The sequence below is a fragment of the Gossypium raimondii genome, chromosome 4, assembly GCF_025698545.1.
Source record: "Gossypium raimondii isolate GPD5lz chromosome 4, ASM2569854v1, whole genome shotgun sequence".
Lineage (NCBI taxonomy): Eukaryota > Viridiplantae > Streptophyta > Magnoliopsida > Malvales > Malvaceae > Gossypium > Gossypium raimondii.
In genome coordinates, this window is record NC_068568.1 from 13,109,663 (window position 1) to 13,133,452 (window position 23,790).

The 23,790-nt window shown below is 30.9% G+C and overlaps 3 protein-coding genes across 3 annotated transcripts; 1 reads left to right on the forward strand and 2 right to left on the reverse strand.

The window, feature by feature from the left end:
* Positions 1-696: 696 nt before the first annotated feature.
* Positions 697-1,373, reverse strand: LOC105768227 (histone H2B). The gene has a single exon (XM_012588046.2). It carries the CDS (start codon positions 1,271-1,273, stop codon positions 854-856), a length of 420 nt encoding a protein of 139 aa, XP_012443500.1. The 5' UTR covers positions 1,274-1,373; the 3' UTR covers positions 697-853.
* A 2,139-nt stretch (positions 1,374-3,512) lies between these two features.
* Positions 3,513-6,588, reverse strand: LOC105768226 (soluble inorganic pyrophosphatase 4). Its single transcript, XM_012588045.2, has 10 exons — positions 6,473-6,588; positions 6,344-6,388; positions 5,327-5,464; positions 5,185-5,213; positions 4,887-4,952; positions 4,695-4,802; positions 4,424-4,489; positions 4,213-4,333; positions 4,029-4,110; positions 3,513-3,810 (listed from the first exon to the last, which is right to left on the reverse strand). The coding sequence occupies exons 3-10, from the start codon at positions 5,460-5,462 to the stop codon at positions 3,768-3,770; spliced, it is 651 nt and encodes a 216-aa protein (XP_012443499.1). The 5' UTR covers positions 5,463-5,464; positions 6,344-6,388; positions 6,473-6,588; the 3' UTR covers positions 3,513-3,767.
* An 8,526-nt stretch (positions 6,589-15,114) lies between these two features.
* Positions 15,115-17,298, forward strand: LOC105768225 (uncharacterized). The gene is made up of 3 exons (XM_012588042.2): positions 15,115-15,284; positions 16,968-17,093; positions 17,181-17,298. The coding sequence occupies exons 1-3, from the start codon at positions 15,122-15,124 to the stop codon at positions 17,237-17,239; spliced, it is 348 nt and encodes a 115-aa protein (XP_012443496.1). The 5' UTR covers positions 15,115-15,121; the 3' UTR covers positions 17,240-17,298.
* Positions 17,299-23,790: the final 6,492 nt, after the last annotated feature.

Genomic DNA, 23,790 nt, shown 5'->3' on the forward strand with positions numbered 1-23,790 from the left:
TAATAAAAACAACATAGAGAAAAATAAATAAAAAACCACTACTTCAAAAACAAATTAAAGAAAAAGAATAAAAAAAAAAACCACGACTTTTTTATTTAAAGAAGATTGTCATTAAGATAAAAAATAGAAAATTACCGGATTAATTACTCTAAATAATAATTGTACTTATTTTAATCATTCATTTTTATTTTGTTTATTTGGTCACACTAAAAGGAAATTAACCTATCATGAAAGGGTAACAAAAAAGCTATAGCGTATTTCTAGGTATTTTAGGGTGACAAAAATAATAATAACCTCTAAAAATATACGGTCAATAATGATTTTCTGACCAAATTAACAAAAGAAAAATAAAAATTTTGTTGACAAAAATTTCTTTTTCATTAACTTGAACATCCAAAATAGGTGAGTTCACTTTTAAACAGTAATATTTTTTTTCTTTCCAGCCAAGCTGACAACAAAGCAAAGCCTTTTAATGGTATAAAAATCCCTTGCTTTCACTCCATATTTTGATTCTTGACCACAACAAATTATTTGATTCATCTCCCATCAAGGACACAAACAGGGTCTCAACCTTCACGTCTCCTATCATACCACCAACTCATAAACCCCATCAGAGGGTTTGAGTCACACAACTCAAAATGACACACTGAATACAAAATTCATCCAAATTCATCCCTATACGATTTTAGCAAAATATAGATAAAACTATTTCAAATAGTAACTATCATTATTGTATCCATAAAACAGTTTACCTCTCTATCCCAACTACAGCACTACCACCATTATTCAAAAAATAAAAACCCTAAAACCCGCTAATTAAATCCCAATTTCAATTGAAAAAGAATACACAATTCTAAGAACTTGTAAACTTAGTAACCGCCTTGGTTCCTTCAGAGACGGCGTGTTTCGCCAGTTCACCAGGCAAAACCAATTTCACCGCCGTCTGGATCTCCCTCGATGCGATCGTCGGCTTCTTGTTATACCTAGCCAATCTAGAAGACTCCTGAGCCAGTTTCTCAAAGATATCGTTGATGAAACTGTTCATAATCCCCATGGCTTTGCTCGAGATCCCGATGTCAGGGTGAACCTGCTTCAACACCTTGAAAATATAAATCTTGTACGTCTCGGTGCTCTTCTTGATCTTCTTCTTCTTCTTATCTCCGCTATCTTTAGAGATCTTTTTCTCAGCCTTCGGCCTCTTCTCTGCCGACGCTGGGGCTTTCTCCGCTACTGGCTTTTTCTCGGCGGGCTTCTTCTCAGCTTTCGGCGCCATGTCTATGAGAATGAGAACAAAAACAAAGTTATAGAGAGGGTAAACTGAACAATAGTATTTACGAGATGAATTGAGGGAGCTCGATGAAGAGGAACTTGGCGAGGGAGGATTATTTATATAGATAGGTGAGATGACATTTGATTGGTTGTTTGAGTATCACGCGGATCACTGGCGTGGCGTACCCTGAGTCCGTTAGATAGATGTGAACAGTTGAGATAACATTATTTAATTTAATCAAGGAAACCGAAAATGAATGGCGGCTTTTTCTTTAAATTGACCCAAAAATTTTATTAATTACGAAAATCACTCATTTTCAAAATCTTGAAAGTAGATAACAATTAAAAATGTGCATTAAAAGAGAAGAAAGAATTATGGGGAGGAAGAGAGTGTATTTTTTTTGAAAAGTTTTAATTTAATTTAATTTAATTTGTTTTTTACAGTTTAATTTAATTCTATTCTTTTAATTTTAATTTTAATTTTAATTTAAAAATATCATGTGTCACAAAATGATTGGTTAAGAGTTCTTTTAATATAGGAGTAATTTGTACAACAAAATATGGTTTAGGTACCAATTGTGACCAAAAACAGTTTAGGTTCCAACTCGAAAAAAATGGATAATTTAGCTACTACTTTGAGTATCGAATATAGAATGAACAAGAGAGAAAAATATAAAAATAAAAAGATGATTCAACTTTCATTTCGGATATCTAAAAAACTTATACATGTTTTCTATTTATAGGGCCTCAACTACCATAGGTTACAAAACTCTAATACATATAATTAAGGTACCCTATAAATTTTTAGGGGCTACAAGAAAATAAATTCTTGGGGGTTATGGGAGCTATATGGATATCCATTTTACAACAGTCTCCTTTAGATGTCCATTAATGAAAAATGTGTCTCATTAAAATCTTATTAGAAAAAACCCAATGGGATAGAAACCTAATGAAGAAAAAATGGTACACAATCTCCTATTATAAGTTGTCTCGTTAAAAACTTTTACCAGGAAAATCAAGTAGGATAAAACCTTGGTTAAAGGAAAAAAGAATGTGTTTTTTACTCTAATGATAACATCACATTACGTCTTTAAGTCGACACATTTCAAACTTATATAGTGGTATTTGAAACGTTAAAGTTGACAATGCCTTGATAATAAAATTTGTTAAATTATCACTAGAACGAATTTATTAAACTTCGTTACCACATTTTTCAAGATCATAAGTGAAAAATAATTTTGTGGAATATATTTGGTTTTGTCATATATAATTGAGTCATGGGCCGAAGGTGATAACTTTCTATTCAAACAGACGAGAGCGTGTGGAATTTTGCACGGGACATCTGTTTGCCGTGGAGGCCCTATAGTGTCCCATCTTTTATTCGCGGATCACAGTTTCCTTTTTTAGAGCTAGTGCTGAGGAATGTCAAGTTGTGCACCATATTTTGCGCGTCTATGAGGAGGCTTCTAGCTAGGCTATTAACTATAAAAGATCTGGGGTTATGTTTAGTTCGAACACAAAGATAGTTAATTCTTAATGGCAGGAACAATAATTAACTAAGGCTTCTATATAGGTCTTATTTTTATCGGAGAACACCTTAAGAAGTAAAATTTATCATTTTTAAGGAGATTAAAGTACAATTTTATCTTTACTAATTTAAAATTTTAAAAGTTTCAAAAAGATTAAATGAAAAATTTTCTATTTTAAGACTGGACCTGCCAGCCCCCCTTAACTACGTGCTTGCTTTCAAGTACATTCCAAGGTATCCTTAATCCAATCTTGGCTTAGTTTCTTGTTATCCACGAGATACTCAGGTGGTTAAAGGATGAGCGATTTTATGATGTCCATATTGAATCGTATGGTAAGGAAGTTATTTCGACAAAGAAGTAATATTGCAAGATTATCATTCTATTAGATCATCTCGTTCCAGTGGGTAAGACGAACTGCTATAGAGCGACTCATGAACTTGACCATATGACCTTACCTTCTGTACGACGTCATGTTTGGGATGCTCCTCCCAGTTTTCTTTGCTCTATTCTGGATATAGATCGATCTAGGATTGTGGCCGAAAAGCTTATGTTTGGGTGTACAAAATAAACTTATTAGCTTGAAATTTAAACTTCTGTTAATTGTTGGCTAATTTTGTCTCCATGTATGATCGGTTTTCATTTAATGAATTTTCTTTTACTAAAAAAAATCGATTGTCATAATACAACCCTAAAATAAAACTCAAGAGAATCAAATGACAAAAAGGGAAAAGATTTATAGGCATTATCATTACAATGAGAAATATCCAAAATTATGGCCATCATCATTGCATAATTATCATAACTTCAAACCTTTTTCTTTCTTCCATCCAGAAAATGAAAATGTATTTTAGGGGATAAGCACACAATTACTTCGTAGGTGAATGCAGTATGCATAACAGTACTTCAGTATATAGCAGAAACATATTCATAACTATGTAATATACTATAAAGACGGAATGCTATGAACAACTACCGCCTTAAGCTCTCCACAATGTAGTCCGCGTATAAATTCCTACAAACCATATTGTTGAAAACCAATTAAATGAAAACTATACAAACTGATTGAATAAATGTCATAAGTCTATTCAATCGAATTAAATATATAAAACTTAAAATTTTATCAACCTGATCGAATATCAGTAATCATTAAAAACTTGTTGCAAGTAAAACAGTTAATAAATATTTCAATCATTTAATATATAAGTGCCTAGATAGGAAACTATAACTTACATGGAATGCTGGATTGCCTCATAAGCAGTTGAGGCGGGCAGGAAGTCATTGACAGCAACTTCCTTGTTCTCATTCTTCTTATCTGCAAATAGTTATTAAGACAAAAGAAAGTTACACAGAGACGTCTTTGATTGTAGAACTTACACGCGGCGCTTGGTTTGCTACTAAGAATAATTAAACTTACAGTCCTCAAAGAAGCGGCGAATCTCAGCCAAACGGTGAGGTGGAAGTTCCTTGATGTCATTGTAGTGACGATACTCAGGATCATCAGCACATACAGCAATAATCTTGTCATCTTTCTCACCCTACATTCATGGTTGCAGATTTTATTTTCTCGTTTGGTTTTGAGTATTATACAAGAACCTGGACTATTTTAATGAGTAGTTAATGCATACCTGATCAATCATAGGCATCAGACCTATAGCTTTAGCCCGAAGAAAGCACCCTGGAAGAACTGGTTCCTGCAAGTATTTCAATGGTGTATTGCCTTAAAATTTTTAGACCCTTTGTTTGAATATGCACAATATTTTAAGGGAAAAGAATGGCAGCACAAGTTTGATTCACTATATGGACCATGTCAATCTCAAAGTGCATTGGAAGAACATGTTATGCAACCCTGCATTAAACTATGGTATTTTTAATGAAAATGAGGAGCAACTGACGTACCTGCATAATAATCAGGACATCCAAGGGATCATTGTCTTCACAAAGAGTACGAGGAATGAAACCATAGTTGTGAGGATACACAACTGATGAATAAAGCACACGATCAACCTGCAAATTTATGCACTTTTCATCAGCAACCAATTAAGAATCTATCACAACATTTCAAGTACATTTGGGTAGCTAGTTGATTACCTTGATCAAACCAGTTTTCTTGTCAAGTTCATATTTCACCTTGCTCCCTTTCCCAATTTCAATCACCTGCACAAATTAACCACATCTTCAGTATAACAATAATCAAGTAAGATCTATTAAAACCTTTGTTATTAATGAAAATTTTACTATATTTCAATTCTAAAGGATTTGCATAAATGTTTATAAGAAATGTGCTAGGGACAATCAAATGCAGTAATGTCTAGAGCATTTTATCCCATCCCAGATATGTTATTTAATATGTAATAACCGGGAAGAAGATAAAGTATAGCATACTTACGCAGTTGAAAACCGTAGGAGCTCCAGGTCCTGTAATATAGATTAAAAATAGTAGGAAAAAAAGTAGTAAATTGTTATATTTACAAAAAAACCAATATGAAACCCAGAAGAAACTATACACAGCTAAAGTTGACATTGGTTACCAATTTCAAGATCATGCCATGGGTGAGCAGCGACGGACCTCCTGGTCATTGACGAAAGGATCCTTTCATTCAAAGGAGGATGTGGAGCGCAGTGAGAGTCAGAGGACTTGACTGTAGTCTCAATTGGTGGAGCCATCACTGTGAGTTACAAACAGTGTTAGCAATAATAAACAATTCTTGAATAAGATTTAAACAGCAATAATAAACAATGACTGTAGAAATTTCATTGATTTGTTGCATTTCTTTGATTTTTCTCTCCTGTTATCGATTATATAACTTAACCAATCAAATGCTTGTATAACCATGCAGCGAAAACAAAATTGTCACCACATATTGGGTAAAAGCCGTTTCGATTTCAGAAAACTGCCTAAGTTTTGCATTTGACATGGAGCTTTTCTGCTTTGAAAACTGAAGGTTTTCTTATCACTTTAGCAGCAGAGTATCGTCAAATTTAACAATAACAAAAAAATTCAACGTAAAACTCCCAAAATCCTAAAAGAAAACTGCCAAAGAAAAAGGAAAGAAAAGAAGAATTCTACTAATTGATTCTTTTACTCTGTTTGGAAAAATAATCGGAAAATAATTTTTGTTTTAAAGATGATTTCGTAGCAGAGTCTCTCGCACGGTGATTCCACAGCTGATCGTTTACTTTTAGGAAAAACGTTTAGAATCAATTAAATTTATAGCTTACAAACACAGATCTACAAACTACTACCTCTTAAAATCTTCTAAAGCGAGAAAATACAAAAGCAAAACCAACCAAGGCTAATAAAAAAGTGATTTCAGCTCAAGATAAGCGCCAGATGATTTCTCACCAGAAAAAAAATATATATCAGACAAATCTAAGAAATTAAAAATAATGCATCTCTGATTCTGTGCTACAGTCACGTTACAACTTACAAAAAGTAGAAACAACCACATAAAAAAAAGCAGAGCAGAAACGAGAAACGGAGCATAAAAGCCAAAAGAAATGAAAAATGAACGAAGTAACCGTCGAAAAATAGAATTGCAACGTACCAGCAGCGGTTTCCAGTTCTGAACCAAAATGAAGCTTTCAAGAAGCTTGAAGAAACACACAGATCTCAAAAACAAGGAGAGAGCAAAAATAATAAAAGGATAATAGGCACTAAAATAGAGAAATAACACCTTATAGGAGGCTTTAAATAGAGAAGTAGCAAAGGAAGCTGTGCCGGTTCCCGCTTTCTTTCTTGGTTACCATTTAAAGCCAAACCCGAAGAGCAGAAAAAAAATATAAAGTTTACGTTTACTGAGATATGGAAAGGGGATCGCGGATATTCCGCTGGAGGCGAATAAAACGTGGGTCCCGGGTGTAAAATCCAAGTTTACGTGTCGTCTGGTGAATAGGAGTTAAGGTGGAGTGGGAGTGGGACCTACTATGGACATCGACTGATTTCCTAACGGTCGTGTGGTGCCGTTTCGGGTTTGTCCCTCCCTTTTAATGGACGGTGACGGATGACGAGTCTTGGGCTTTCTTTGGGTAGAATAAAAAAGCATTTTGTTTTTCCAACTCAAAAGCTTAAATTTTTAAATTTAAAAAATGTCAAAAATATTTTTTTATTTAAATGCAATATTTAGATTTTTTTTTTTACTTTTGCGTTTCTAAGTGAATTTATCAAAATATTTTTATTTATATTAATTAATTAAAAATAAAAATTTAAATTAATTTTATTTATGTATCATCATATTGTATTATTTAAATATTTAATGGATTATTATATAATTTTTAAAATATTATTTATAATTACCACCATTAAGTCAATTGAATATCATTTATATTTAAACTTTTTAAAAAAACCATGTATCATTAATTTTAAAAATAATTTATATTAATTATTTTAAAAATATTTAAAATGTACATTTTATTTATAATTATATTAAATTGTTTAAATATATCAAAATTATTTTTTTGTTTCCAACATTATGTTTGTTATGAACATTTAAACTCTCCGACCTAATTTTTGATAATAATGTTAACCACATAAAATTAAAATCACTTTTTCTTTTCATATTACTTTTCAAAAACATTACTTTTTCAACCTAATCTTCCAAGGTTTTAAATCACTTTGTGAAAATTAAATTAAACTAAATATATATAATCATATAAAATCAAATTATGTATAATATTACATAAGGAAATATCAAAATTATGAATAAACTTAATTTTAATGTATAATTCTATATATATATATGAACTTTAATTTGGTACAATTATGTGTATGAAACTTTAGTTGTGGTTTAAAGAAGTAAATATATTTATTTATTTTCATATTGAAATAATATAATTGTTTATTTATGTAATATATAAACGTAAAATATTGTTACATGGATAATTTTGTAGTGGTTTGTAAAAATCAATTACAACCAAAATTTAATATACATAATTACACTAAATCAAAATTTATATATAACATTATACATTAAAACAAAGTTATGTGTAATTTTGATAATTATTCGTATTACATATTTAAATGCTCTTACATAGTTCTTTTCTTAAAAATTACTGATAAATAATGTGGTTATTTATGTTATAGTTGATAAACAAGGATAATTGATAAAATCTAATAACTCAATTTTATAAAAGAAAAGTTATAATGATTTTATTTCTAAAAAGTATATTTATGCTTTTATTTTGAAAAGTCAACATGTATAATTTTTTTGTACAAAAAAATTATGGGTTAATAATATTGGCAAATTATATACTCATTTTAATGATGATTTAGGAAAGTATTTGATTTAAATTGATTTGGAAAATTGATAAATTTATATGATGATAAATCCCAACAATAAAAGATATTGAGAAAATACTTATGGTTTTTAACGTGGGAAGGCGCTGCTTTGATTTCCATGGCGGATGTGAGGGTTTTTTTAGACAAATAACCCCAAAAATTAAAAAAATTATGATAATAACTCTAGTACCATATTATTTAGAAAAATGACTTAGCTTCTACTATAATAATGGGTGTTTCCACTTTCCAAGGCGGTATCACCTCAAAAAACAGTCCAATCATTACTTCATTATTACAAAAATGATAGGATGAAAAATTAATTTTTTTTGTGCCGCCACTTCTCAAGGCGACACCTGTATAATTTTTTTGTATTTTTATGCGTATTTCCATAATTAAATAAAAATATTGTTTTTTATTATTTTTTGTGCCGTCTCCTTTAATGGAGGCACCAAATTGGATTAAAATTTTGTTTTTTGGTGTCGCCTCCTTTAATGGAGGCATCAGTATCTATAAAAAAATTCTCCTTGATGACTACATGAGATGTGGCGGCATCAGTATTATTTTTTAAATTTTTTGGTGCCGCCACTTCATATGGTGTACCCATAATGGGTGCTTATATAACATACTGATTTTGGTGCCGCCACATTTATAGGCGATACCTAAAAATTTTTAAAAAATATGTACATGGTGTTGCCACATCTGGTGTAGGGATCAAGAAAATAATTTTTTATTTGTTTTGGTGCCTTTATATGATGAAGTGGTGAGAAAAAAAGTCAAAAATATATACTGATGCCGCCACATCTTTAATAGGGACCAGGGGAATTTTTTTTTACTGTTTTTGGTGACACCACATGAAGTGACAGCATCAAAAATTCTAAAAATGATATTGGTGCCGCCACATCTTAGGTAGTCATCAGGGAGATTTTTTTTTTTTACAGATTTTGGTACCTACATTAAAGAAGGCGACATAAAAAATAATAAAAAAATATTTTTTTGTTTAACTGTGAAAATACATGTGAATATAAAAAATTATACGGGTGCTGCCTTGAGAAGTGGTAGCATTAAAAAAATTATTTTTTTTATTCTATCATTTTATAATCATGAAGTAATGATTGAGCTGCTTTTTGTATGGTGTCGTCTTAAAAAGTAAATGTATATATTATTATTATAGAAACTAATTTATTTTTTCAAATAATCTAGTAATAGAGTTATTTTTATAAAATTTTTTTTGAGGTTTTTATCTTAAAAAAACGCCAGATGTGATATTTGATATGATTTCCTTTTGTGGAAAAATATTCAATGGTATGGTGGCTTGCAAGAGCGTTGTTGGAGAATGGGAGGAAGGTATATTCAGTCCATTCTACAAGGCAGGCTAAGGGCTAAGCACATGTTGCTTGACTTTCCATAAATTTAAACTACCAGTCTCAGCTAGCTGGCTCTACACTAGTCAAACAAAAGGTATATCCAGTCCAGTTTCATCAGCGGCTAGAATTTTATTTTTTTTAAATTTTTACTGTTAAAATTTAATACATTTGACGCAGGCAACTAACAATGGTCCAATCAATTGTCTCCAACTCACCCACTAATTTGGCATTTGGTTTTAAAAGCCTATGAAATGAACCAAAAAGGTTTTCTTTCTCTTGATATCTTTCGGCTTTGATTGAAAACACCTAATAAGAAACATCAAATTTATTAGATGTGGTAAACAAATTGGCTCTATCGTCCTTTCTTCCGGTTCATTTTTTTAATTCAAATTTTCTCAATTTCAGATTAATTAAGACTAATATTTTAAATCTTGAGTTTTTTAAATTTATATTTTTAAATTCGAGTTCAATTATTTATTTTGTTCTTATGCTATGACGACACAATTCAGATTCACCTTACAAAAGTATAAAATTATATATATTTAATAGAGGTTTTATACAAAATATTTAAAGGGTTTATTGTATTTAAAATTTATTATTATATTTTATGTATATGAATTGATGAAAATATATTTTATTATTTATTATATTATATTAACAATTGAATAATTTTATATTTCTTATTAAATTTATAAACACGATACTCATATTCTAAAATATTTATTCTACAACTCAAATATATTATACTAAACACGTATCCAAATAATATAATCACTATTATTCAAATCCAAAATAAACTAATTGTATCTCAAATCTCAAGTTCAAAATAAAAATAAATTAAATCCAATACTTACATACAATTTGTAAAAGTTAAAACCCAATTCAAAATCTAACTTAATACAAGTACAATTTTTAGGATATTAAATTTTTAATAATAGTTTATGTATTACTAGTAATAAACATGTATTGTAATATACTAAATTACACATAACTATTGATATTATAATGTGTATTAATATATTATGTAATACTATATTGTCATACTATAATATATTATATATATTATTGATAATTAATAAAATGTAACCGTATATCAACTTTTGAATATATATTAATAAAATGATAAGTATTTGGTATAGTGGTAGTGTATTTTTTTCTTATTTCACAAGTAGGTTTAAAAAATTGAATGCTTCTTTTTGTTAAAATGTGTATTTTTAAAAAAATATTTTACTATACCCTTATAAGATGGTTGTCAACTCTCGGTCCTAATTATGGAGTCTAAAACTCCAGTGTACCAAATAATATCCCTTAATAAAAATGGCATTTTCAATCGATATTATAAAGATATATTTTATTGGTACAATATCCAAAAAAAAAAAAGAAAAAGGTTGGATAGGGATACAACGAAGGATGTGTTGAATGTTTTCAAATGTAGGTTGGAGTTTCCATTCGGTAGTTGTTGCCTAACAGAATATTAATCCATTTTTTCTTCTTGTCAATAAGACCACAAAAAGGGATATTAAAAGATTTACGCACCAAGAGGATAGAGCGGAAGGAGAGAATTCTCACTTGAAGACATCAATTAAATGCATTGTGTCCCTGAGAAATAGTAACTCCACCAATGAGATTAGAACTGTTATTTTTTATCACTTAGAGATGGAGAGACCAAGTGGAGACATTAATAAGAGGTAAAAGGACATGTGGTTGGACATTTTTTAGGGGCCTAAGAGAGAAAGTGTAACACCCCTTCCCGGCTTGACCAACGACTTTAGGTACTGGATATTACAGCAACCCAAATTATCATAACAACCTACTTAGAGTTATTATCTCAAATGGGTGACATTGATAATTTTACAATTTAGGACGACAACCATAATCCATACTATTACAGAATTGGGTCTTTACAAATTTACTAATTTAACTAATTTAGCAATGTTTACAACTCCACCAAACTTAATACAGACTCTTCCAAATTAATCCTTGAGGCATTTCCTCTAAAGGAGCCCCTCTATATGCATACACAGCTATTGTATTCCACCTAGCTTCCAGCGAAAAACTGGCTTGGTCCCTCTCAAATTTTCTATACCTTTAATGAACCTACAATTTGAGCAGGAAGCTTATAAGTTTAAGTAGAGCAGGAAGCTTATAAGTTTAAGTAAACTTAGTAAGATCCGCATATATATATAAAGACATAGAATAAATGTGAAGCATTCAACTCAACTTTTAACTCCCTATTAACCATATTCATTATTTCTGACGACTAACGACTGGTAACTGCTTAAGTGATTTCTACAACTACGGTCTCCCTCAAGAATTCCATATCTACACAGCCTCAGAGCACTAGGTCTCACTATTACTATCGAGAATCCCTAAACAATACTTTTTAACGTCTATCGCTCCGGAATTAGGAGCTTAGTGAAATTCATGACCTCTCTTATCTAGATTTACCTTCTGCCTTCCCTTATCTTTGGGCGGCTTTACCGACCATCAGACCTTGGCAGTCACTTCCTCTTAAGAGAACCCAGTTAGGCCTATTAACCCATTAACTGGTCCCTTTTTCCATGATATGTACATAACTGTGTACTACTGCATACTTGCCCATGCCTATTTATTTTGCATAAAATTCCCAACTTTCCCAGCGGAATGATATATGCGTATATTACAAATACCCATTTCTCTTAAGGAGCTTCTTTCCTTTCCACTCTATATAGGTTGAGACTAGAGGTGATTATTCATTGGGCTACCCGGCTAGGCCCGATGGCTCGCCCGAAAAATGAGAGGGTTTAGGTAAAAATATAGGCCCGAAATATGGGTTTAGGCAAAAAAATGAGGCCCGTTTAGAAAATGGATCAGGCATCGGGTAAAACTTTTTTGGCTCGAGCTTGGCCCGGCTTGGCCCGAATTATATATTAAATATATATTTTTTATTTTTAATCAAATATACTACTTTTTAACTTTCATTCATGTTTCACTTCCATTCATCACCTCCACCGATCCAAAATCCCTAAGCCCTAACTTAGATCGTGCCCTCCTTTTTTCCCAATTCCAAAATCAAGCTTCAAAATCCCTAAGCCTTAACTCACCAATCACCACCTCCACCGATCCACCTCCACCCAATTCCAGAATCAAGATTCAAAATCCCAAATTCCATAATCCAGTAGCTAGCCCTGGTATTTCGTCAATAGGAATTTGCGTAAGTTTGGTATTTCTTTCTTTTTTCTTGTTCTTCTTTTTTTAGTTCATTTTTGTCATTATTATTTATTTGGATTGTAGATAAAAAAAGAAAGGTGCGGTGCAGCTTTTGCTATTCTCTTAGCCCAGAAGTTTTATTTTATTAAGAGGTGGTTGACTGTTTATTCTTAATTTTGATGAATATGTTCAGTTGGTGTGCATTATTCTACAATTTGAATCCTGAAAATGTTATTTTGAAGCTTTCTGGGCATTTGAAATTACAATTAGCTGTTTGTTCTTACGAGTGCAACTACTCATCTTGATGTATGTGTGTAAGCTAGTGCTATTTGTTAAGACTGGTCTAGATAGGCTCTGAGCTGTAGAAAATGCATTCTTCAGCATTATGTTACACTTTCTGGTTTTGGAAGATTTTTAGTCTAAATTCTGTAATATAGAAACAAGTTCATATCCATGTAAATAACCTGAAGTTTGATCTTTGGATGAATGGCAAGAGGAACATAATGAGGAGTTGGATATTCTCTTAAAGGTAGCTCAATTCAGAATTTTGTGTTTTGTGTGTGTGTTTTTCTAGCCTGTAACAGTAAAAACTTGCCGTTTCTATTATTGTTGGTAAAAATGTTAATGAAACCTGCATATATTGTGAGTTATTTCAACCCAATTGTTTGAATCCTGCTGTAGATAGCGGAACTTGGTGATTACCTAACAAAACTATTCTATGAAGTAGGAATTAATCTGATGTCTCCCTTACACCTCCTCTCTAAATTCTGCCAACCTTTGTTTTTGGGGATTTGGGAGATGGCAATTAGCAACTAAAATATGGTCATAAACCTTACTGGAATGAATTGAGTTATTCCCTTTGTTGCTCTTGAGAAGTATACGCTGTATCATCTCATTGTATAGGGAGATAAGAAGTTTGAGAAATATAATGTTATTTAGGAATAGCAATCTTTATAGTTCTACATGGATTGCATGCCACTCTCTTGTTTACAATTACCTTTGCATGCAAAGTTGGGATAACTAGCCATGGATGTTAGGCTAATTACTAATACGCCAACTGCAGGACCATTTCTTATCAAGTATTCTGTCTTAAGGTTATTTGGTCACAATATTAAATTCAAATGTGGTGATTAAATTCAAGCTTTAATTCAATCCGTCTAAGGATCTACATATGCATATTAAACAAATTTCTCAAGAATTTCCACATGTTATTTAATTTTAAATTTTTTATGGATTTTTATATAAAATTTACTATTTAATCATCCTTATAGGTTGTAACAACATCCATTTAATTACATTAAAGGTTTTTTTTTATGAAAGTGATAGTGTATAGAATAATTTTTTCATAATGCATGCCATGCCTTTGCAAAAATCATTATATTATAACTCATGCTTTATATTTTAGAAGACTTCAACTTTTTTCACTTGGGAATCAAATATGGTACCAGCCAAATTTACTTTTCTGGCTTGTATCTCCTTAGAGAGGGAAAGCTGCTATCGGTTAACCTGCTCTTTCCACAAACGAGATGTGAAAGCTTCAATTACTTATGAGTTTTGAACATGGATGTTAGGAAAAGGTAGCACCAAATTTATTGGAAGGGTTGTTTGGTTGATGATGAATGTTCTTTTATGCTAGAGACCAATTTTAGTACATTCGTCCAGGGTAACCTGACTGAAAAAGCTTAACTTAGCTGCATGGCAACCAAACCACCAGCAAATGAACATGATAATTCCTTGGAGAGCAGTATTTAATGAACATAGCTCCTCTCCCATTTGACTTCCTAAACTGCTAACCAATAGTCATCTGAATATACAATATTTATTCAGAGTGACTGATATTTTTGATAACTCAGGTGATAAGATTATCTCTGATATATTTGATCGATTGAAGAAAATACAAGTGTTTTGAACATGGCGATGATATTTCTCAACAAATTAGTAGTAGTATTTGTTATTATTGTTTAGTGCATGTGAGATTAAGCAGAAGTATTTGTTAACAAACAGTGATCTGGGTTTCACAAGTAGCAGCTGCTGTTACTTGTGCTAACCAATGGTTAAAAAGAAGGGCATGAAAACTTGAATGTTGATTTAACGGCTTTTGTGTGTGTTTTGTATGATATAATGCGATTGGTTGTACGTAGTTTAAATTATTTTGGTGGTGGAAAAAGCTATGAAATTACCCTTCATTTCAGGTGGTTTATTGATTATATGCATAGTTAGGCATTCAATCCCTCCTCTCGTGAAGATCTTCTTATCTATTTTTATTATATTTTTTAAAAATTAATTACACTTTGCGAGTCCATTAGTAAGTACTTAAATTCATGCGAAGTTGGATCTTATTTTTCATTTAGAAATGTATTATATACAATTGATTTTAAGTTGGGATAACATTTTATGATAGTAAATAATAATATGGAATAATTCATATATTATATACAATTGTTGAACAATTATATAATCTTTTGGTTTATTTGGATTTCAGGACTTGAGTTTTTATGACTATGGCTAGTTTGAACACCTTTATACATGTGGACGATGGGTTTAATGAGTATGAAAGTGCTCTCAAACGTCAAAAGTCTACCACTTCAAAGGTGTGGGATGAAATGACAAAGCTTGAATGCGAGAACAAAAATGAATTGAAGGCACAATGTAATCACTGTAAGGCTATCTTCTCTACTAAATCTTCTAGTAGAACCTCTCATTTAAGACGTCATCTAAATAGTTGTTTGAAAAAAGTTAATAAGGACATCCCTCAATACACTATAGCCACTCAACCATCATTAGGAGGTGTTCCATCTATAAAAAACTACAAGTTTGATACTGATGAGTGTCTTCAAGCTATTTCTACCTTTTTTTGTGTGGCAAACATTTATTTAGGACAGTTGAAGAACTGGGATTTAGATACATGATGAGAATTTATAGTCATAATTTTAAAAATATAAGTAGACATACAACTGCTAGGGATGTCCTAATGTATTATGCAAAAGAGAGAAATCGTGTTAAAGAAGAGTTGGCTAAAGCACTTGGTTTAATTTGTCTAACTTCCGATAATTGGAACTCTGAGCATACTAATGATGAATATATTTGCATTACTGCTCTTTGGGTTGACAAAGATTGGAAGCTACAAAAGAGAATCATAAAGTTTAGAGCTTTATTTCCTTCGTATGATGGTTTGAACAGAGCGGATAAACTTGTTTTATGTTTATCTCAATGGGGTATAGATAAGAAAATTTTTAGCATCACTTTGGATAATTCTTCTTATAATGATGTTATGGTTTCTTATCTTAAAAATCATTTTCATGCAAACTGAGCTATTTTGTGTGATGGTGCTTTTTTTCAATTTAGATGTTGTGCACATATATTGAATCTTATAGTTAAAGCTGGTTTGGAACCTGTTGATGATGTTGTTGGTAAGATTCGAAATGGAATTAAGTACATAAAAAAGTTGGGAATTCGTAGGAAAAGATTTTATGATGTGGCCAACAAAAGTTTTCATTTGAATGTGACCAAAAATTTGCGTCAAGATGTGTGTGTGTGTGATGATATTTTACTTATTTGATGTTTGAATCTTCTCTTTACTATAAAGATGTGCTAGATTATTGGGGCCAACGGGATAAAGATTATCAAATGTTTGCACTTTCTAACGAGGAGTGGAGAAATGTTTCTATTCTTTGTAAATTTTTGAAAGTCTTTTATGATGTGACTTGTGTTTTTTCTGGTTCTAATCATCCAACGGCTAATCTTTATCTTAGAGGGGTTTGGAAGGTTCACAAGGTCTTGCTTGATATAGTGAAAGGTCCTTATTCATTTTTAACTCAAATGGTTAAGCAAATGCAAGAGAAATTTAATAAATATTGGGCTGGGTATTCGTTGATATTGTCATGTGCTGCAATTTTAGATCCTCGTTACAAGTTGAATTATGTGCAGTAGTGCTTTACTACAATCTATGGTATTCATGCTTCAGATTTTGTTAAAACTATTCTTAGCAATCTTAGACTCTTGCTTGACGAGTATGTTAAGAAATCCAAATCCACGTCTTCCTCTTTGGCTGAGAGTTCTAATGTTTCGGATAAAAATCCTGTTGATTCTGGTTTGGATGAACACAATGTTAATAGTGCTAATTTTGGGGGATATTTTCATGAGAGTGATAATTATAAACGGTATTTAAATGAATCTAGCACTAGGAGTGAAAAGTCACAGTTGGACATTTATTTGAAAGAACTGGAGCTTGAGTTGAATAGTCAAATAGATGTTTTAGATTATTGGAGCAAAATTTCAGTCGATATAATGAGCTTTCATTATTGGCTCATGATTTTTTGGAAATTCCAATACCGACTGTAGCTTCCGAATCGGCTTTTAGCATGGGTAAGAAAGTTATCACACCTTTGAGGAGTTCACTTAAGCCAAAAACAGTTCAAGCCGTTGTTTTCTTGGATGATTGGATGCGAGCTAAGGGATTTTCAACAGGTAATTATTATTCTCGTTTTATTGTTGTAATTTTATATTTTTTTTATCAATTTGATTATCTAATTATTTTTTCTTATTTCATGTTAGAAATTGGTTGCAAGAATGATGAGGACAATGAGGATGATGTTTCTTCGATTGCTTTTTAGGATACCTTCCTTTCTAATTGTTGAAAATTTAATTTAGCTTACAATTTATAGTTTGTTATAAAAGTAAATATGTTGATTGGTTAATGTATAGATATTTTGGTTGGTTGATTATATTTTGTAGGTTTTTGATACAATTTTGGTGTTGTAAAATTTAATACGGGCCGAGCCAAGCCAAGCTCGAGCTTAGAAATTTTCTTTCGGGTCGGGCTTGGACAAATTTTTAGGCCCATATTTCAGGCCTAACCGGGCTCGAGACTAGAAAACGGGCTTAAAATTTTGTCTGGGCCCGACCCAACCCGGCCCATGATCACCTCTAGTTGAGACATAACCTTGACTTCCATCATTATTCCGGTGACCAATATCCCTTGGTCACACCAACTAAATTCTTTTTATGATTTCTCATTCTAGTCACCTATGAACTTCAATTTCACCTTTGATATTCCTCCTGAACTGAAGGCTTTCCAAATATAAACCCCGTGCCTTTACTCATTGGCCAAATCTCTATGTTTTAGTGTCCCGTAGGATTTCCTCGCGTTTAGTGTTTAGATAGACTTTCTCGTCCTTAGTATCCTAGCAAACTAACTATGATGTCATAACGTCTTTCAGCTATGGTTTTAGTCCATATAACCCCATGTTTATCGTTTCGACGGACTATTGACTGCCTCCTGACGTACCAATGTCGAAAGTGAAAATATTGCAACTAAAGATATGAGTTAAGGTAGTTTCTGCAAGTATACGAGTTAGGTTGTAATATAGTTTGTTTACAACGAAACACTTGGTAAGTATTCTAATGATCGTACCCTAGGGATTGCAGTTTGGAGAAAAATGCTATTAAGCCAATTACAAAAAATACTAATCTACTCGAGTCATGAATTAGTAATGTTAATCTTGAAGTGAGATGATAATAATAATAACAAAATAAATTGAATGAAAACTAAATCTATTCCTAAGTTCATGTATCAGCTTCTTCTATCTATTGTTTCAACTATACGAGTTCATTTAGCCTAGATCCAATTGTTTTACCTAATTAAATATTTATGCAGGGTTCTAAATAGTTGATTACTAATTAACCTATCAGGTTTTCTTAGCCTTCTACTAACCTAACTAGTTGGCAAGAACTACTCATATCTCGATGATAGTTCAGACCGGGGTAGGGTAAGGTTTTCATTGATAGGCACAACCGATTTTGAGTTAATTCCCACCTATATGACTTCTTAGGGTCGTCAAGCCTAGGGTTTAAGTTCTTCCTTCCCTAACCATTGATCTACTGAGTGATGCTTAATAGGCAATATCGATTTCGGGTTAATTCCTACTTAAATGACTTCCTAGGTCGTCAATCCTAAGGTTTAATTGCACTCAATCAGATCTAGCTAATCCAAATTGAACTCTACTTATCAATCAATTAATTAGGTTAGTACAATTGAAACATGCGAAATATGTATAAAGTATAAATTAATTTTAATCTTTACACAAACATTCAATTAACAATGTTAAAGAAAGAAATATAAATAATAGAATAAAGGAAAGAGATGTTCATGGATTTATCGATGAAAGCATGGCTCTGGAACAATATCTGCCCACAAAAGTCTCACTTCAGAATAGGATTTTCTGATTATAAGAACATAACGTCAACTAAGTCAAAACTAAGAACGAGAATAAAAACATAAGAATCCCTTCTAATGTGTTGTTCTGAGCGAGTATTTATAGATTACATGTATTATGACCTAACTAAATTCTTGAAAATAAAAGTACTAAATTGCAAATTTGTGAAGAGTACATAGACTTATGACATATTTTAACCTTTATACTACAAAACATTTATTATTAATATATTTATAATTGTAATAAATATTTATTATTAAAATAGTAATATTGAATATTTTCAATAATATGTGAAGAATATTATTTAAATATATTATTTTAAAATTTTTATTAAAATAAAATTTAAATATTAAACAATTTATTAAAATAATAAATTATATTAATTATTCATTATATGACTAAATATAAATAATTAAATATGTATGTTTAATAATATTAAAAATATAATATTTTATATTAATATTTTAAAATTTTAAAAATAAAATATATTATCAATATAATAATATTAAGCTTAATTTAAGTTAAATTTTATATAAAAATAAAATTACATATAGAAGAGCTATTTTTCGGAAAATGACTTACGTTTTTCAAAAGGGTAAGTCATTTTACAGGAAAAAGGGGATTATTTTATGTTGACCTATAAGTCATTTTCCGTTAACCAAGATGTTTCCTGTGAAACAAACACAGGAAAATGCAGAAAATATTTTCCGTAAAACCTTTTACATGTAAACAAACAAACCCTATATTAATATAAGACCAGCTCGTTAAGTATAGAATTTGGCCTAATCTGCTACAACAATTTGTGGCAGATAAAACTCCCCCACACTTAAGTCATTACTTGTCCTCAAGAAATGTAAACATATAATTAAAAGTAAACAAAAAAAACCAAATAGAAAAATAAACATGAAGGCAAGAAGAAAAAATTTAGCTGCAAATAAAAATAACAGAAATAAAAAAAAAGGCAAAATAAAAAAAATTTAACTTAGTTTCTTTCTTTAAACAATCTAGAGTTAGTAAAGATGAATGTAAATAAGAACTTTACATCTAAATTCCTCCACACTTAACTTTTTCCTTGTCCTCAAGCTAACCAAGTCTAGAAATAGCATGCAAAAAGAAGATGTCCCTTTGATTTTATTACTACTACGAACATGGTTATCAAACATTAAAGGTATAATGATTCTTGTCTCACATGCAACTTAATCTTGATAGTTTGATGCTTTGAAAATTTTTGAAAGTAAATTAAGATTAGTTTACAAATTTACATTACTAACAACTTAGAAGTAATTCACATGACCAAATGTTTAAGAATATCACCATTTAGCATAAATCAAACAAATATGTAGTAGACACAATCATGTGAATAAAAAATATTCATTAACTATAATTGTTAGCAATTTCGGAAGATTATATTTAAGAATATCACCATTAATATAAACTACCGAAATTATTGCTGGATAGTGTGATAGGTCTCCGATGAGCTTCCAACCGAGCGAGCTTCCAATAATCTATAAAACAAAGGAAAGTAACTACGTAAATAACTGATGCTTAATAAGCTCGTATAAACTCAAACAAAACTTACCATTTTATTAGCATAATTTATAGAGTAAGTGTAATATCATTACCAAGACCATAATTTTAGTAAAAACCTATACAATCATCATCAAACTCACAAGTTAGTAAGCTCATTCATGATACATATGAATTCAACTATAATATAAGTAGATTTCTATAAGCACATCATTTATTACATTAGCCTTTTCATAGATCATGATTCAATATCACATTGTGTACTTATCATGCCATTCCTTTACATACCCATTGAACCATCTAGAATTACATCAGATAATCGAGAATGCTCACACATAGTGTGCCTTTCCATATAACCGTAACCTTTCCTTTTCAATAATATTCACATGAGCTGTGAAATGGGCTTGCTCACACGAGCTATGGGTCGAAATGTTAGCTACACGATGCTGCTCACACGAGCTGTGGAGAATTCGCAACAAATGCAAAACCTCAGCCATCGGTAGGACATTCAAGACTAGCACCTGAAACATGAAATCCTTAATGACATCTCATTTGTATCCTAAGAATTCTTAAGGTTCAAACGAGATTTGTTATCCGTCAATTATTCATAACATTGATACATTTATTTTCAAATTCATGTATAACTAACACAATGTAATAGATAGGCAATTTAACTAACAGTAATACGATTATAATTCATACGAACTTACCCCGATAAATAGAGTCATAGAAGTAGAGTTGCAAACTAATCCATAGCTTTAGCCTTTTCTCGATTTAAGTACGGTTGTTGTTTATCTTGATTTAAATAGATAATTTCATTCAATTAAGTACTTCCAGTATTCAACTTAATCCAAATTCATATTTATGTAAAATTATGAAATTACCCCTAATACTTTATCTTTTCACAATTTAGTCATTAAGCTCATAACTTGAAATTTAACCATTTTAATCCTCCATACAAGCTAGTCGAATTTCTTAGGGACTCATACCAACCCACTTAAATCATTATTTCATAATTTTACCATGAAATTTTACTATTTTCATAAATAAATCCCTAAATGTAATTTTATCAAAAATCACTTAATAAAACATGTTTATTTTACAACCAAGATTAATAATCTATCAAATAAATTCAAAACCTATTCAAAAACATCCATGGTAAGTCCCTCAACCTTTAACAGTTTTGCAAATTAACCCTCGCGCTAGCTAGATTAAGCTAAAACGAACTCAAAAACATAAAAATCATTAAAAACGAGGCTTGAATACATACCATGCAAAGCACCTATGCTAGTTGAACCTTAAAGCCCTAAAATGGTGTTTATTTCCTTTAAAATTTCGATGGAGAAGACAACAATGAAGATGATACCATGTTTTAGTTTCTTTTGATTTAATTTAATTATTAAATTGCCATTTTAACCTTGGTTATTAACTTTACAAAACAACAAATTCATGTCCATATTTGTCCACTAACTCCTTAAATGGTATAATTATTATCTTATTCCATTAGTTTAATATTTCATAGCCATTTGACCCCTTTAACTAATAGAATTCAACTTTTACACATTTTATAATTTAGTCATTTTTACTTAATTAACTATTTAAACTTCAAAATTTCTTAACGAAATTTTAATATGACCTTAAAATAATCTCGAGACATTAAATAAATATTAAAATAATAATTCACTCGTAGGAATTGTGGTCCTAAAATCACTATTTTCAACACTACTAAAAACGTGCTATTACATTAACCCTGAACTGATCTGGACTGTAAGGTCAAGAGATAAGTAGTTCTTGAGGAATTAATATTTCAGTGGAAGATCAGAAGATTCTACTAGGGTATTGACTAATTGATTGAACAAGAAAACTCGAAAGAACAGTTGGTTATGACTACTAAAGCGACCTAATCACCTATGCCCATATTATATATATTTTACTATTTAATTTCTCGTGATTTGTTTCTTTATTTTATTTTATTTTCTTTCTTATTATTAGTTTAGATTACCAAAACCTTATTTTTATTCATCGTAATATAATCCATTTAAAGTACTATTAGATCTATTTATATTTAGGTTAGAATTAATTTAGTGCTCGCCTCCCTTGGGTACAATTCTCCTTACTCCGTTGTAACTATATTACAGCCTGACCTGTATACTTGCGGATACCACCTTTTATATATTTTTGTGTAGGATTTCTACTCTAGACGTTAGTACGTCCGGAGGCGGGTAAGGCCCAAAAAGGAAATAAACCTTCTAGCACTTTCAGAGCAGTTTCTATTAATCGAGGTACGACAACTATTTCTGTAAGATTCCAACTTTAATGTGATGCTAATCATGTGGAAAATCATCTGAGGATTGTAGAAAACACATGGCAAATTATGTGAACAATTCGAGCCGAAAGTGGTTTTGGATGAGATGATAACATGAAAATAATTATATGTGATAGAGCGACACATGATGCAGCAGTGATGGTAATATATATATATGTTAAATATATTTCAGTTGCTTTTTACTTGCTATTTTAATTGTATATAATATCCGACAGGCACACAAGAAGTATGAACCATTTTTGAACAAAAGTATTAATCATTAAGATGAAATGGCTTTGGTTGTTGGCAAAGATATGGCAACAAGGAGTTTTGCCAGAACATTCGTTGACATAAAATTGGATTATGGTAACCAAGAGTCAGTGCCTATAAACTGCAATAATAAAGATGTTGAGGATGTAAGAACAAAAATAGATTCATCTTGCATATCTAAATGTAAAAGGAAAAATACTTAAGAAAGTGTTGTTGATGAACACATTCAATTTATGGTTGAGCAACTTGGTAAGATTGCTCATGCATTAGAACAATTTATTGAGGATAAGACACCACATCTTTATGGAGAAATGATATCGATGGAGGTGGAAGAATTTGATGACGACTTCCTTTGTAGTGTGTTTGATTATCTTGCAAGTCGTGAATCCAATGATAATGCTTTCTTGGCTAAAAGTACAAAGTATAGAAAAATTTGGCTTCAAAAATTTTCCCAAGGTTAAAGATATCGATGTTTTAATGTGGTATAGTACTAATTATGTGGTGTAGTACTAGTAATGCACTTGGACAATATTATTATGTGGTGAACTATCAATTATGTGGTGTAGTACTAAATATGCACTTGGATAATATTGTAGTCATCATGTGGTGTACTACTAATTATGCACTTGGATAATATTATTAATTTAATGTTATGTAGTACTAATTGTGGTTTGAAAGCTAATTTGTTATTATTCAATCTCTTTTTTGTAACACAATCAAGAATCATCTATTCTCTTTGGTTGTTTTCAATTTATGACTATTAATATTCTAGCTTAATAATTAAATAATATTATATATTTAATTTGATGTATTTATTTATAAATAATCATTGCAATATAAGTAAAAA

Excerpts from the sequence above, each read along its gene's own strand:
- LOC105768227 (XM_012588046.2), bottom strand. The coding sequence starts at position 1,273 with ATGGCGCCGAAAGCTGAGAAGAAGCCCGCCGAGAAAAAGCCAGTAGCG.
- LOC105768226 (XM_012588045.2), bottom strand. The coding sequence starts at position 5,462 with ATGGCTCCACCAATTGAGACTACAGTCAAGTCCTCTGACTCTCACTGC. Across the intron at positions 4,953-5,184 it reads CTCCTACGGTTTTCAACTGC|GTGATTGAAATTGGGAAAGG; the intron begins GTAAGTATGCTA and ends TAATTTGTGCAG. Across the intron at positions 4,111-4,212 it reads TCGCCGCTTCTTTGAGGACT|ATAAGAAGAATGAGAACAAG; the intron begins GTAAGTTTAATT and ends AACTATTTGCAG.
- LOC105768225 (XM_012588042.2), top strand. The coding sequence starts at position 15,122 with ATGACTATGGCTAGTTTGAACACCTTTATACATGTGGACGATGGGTTT. Across the intron at positions 15,285-16,967 it reads GAAGGCACAATGTAATCACT|CTTCCGAATCGGCTTTTAGC; the intron begins GTAAGGCTATCT and ends TACCGACTGTAG. Across the intron at positions 17,094-17,180 it reads AGCTAAGGGATTTTCAACAG|AAATTGGTTGCAAGAATGAT; the intron begins GTAATTATTATT and ends ATTTCATGTTAG.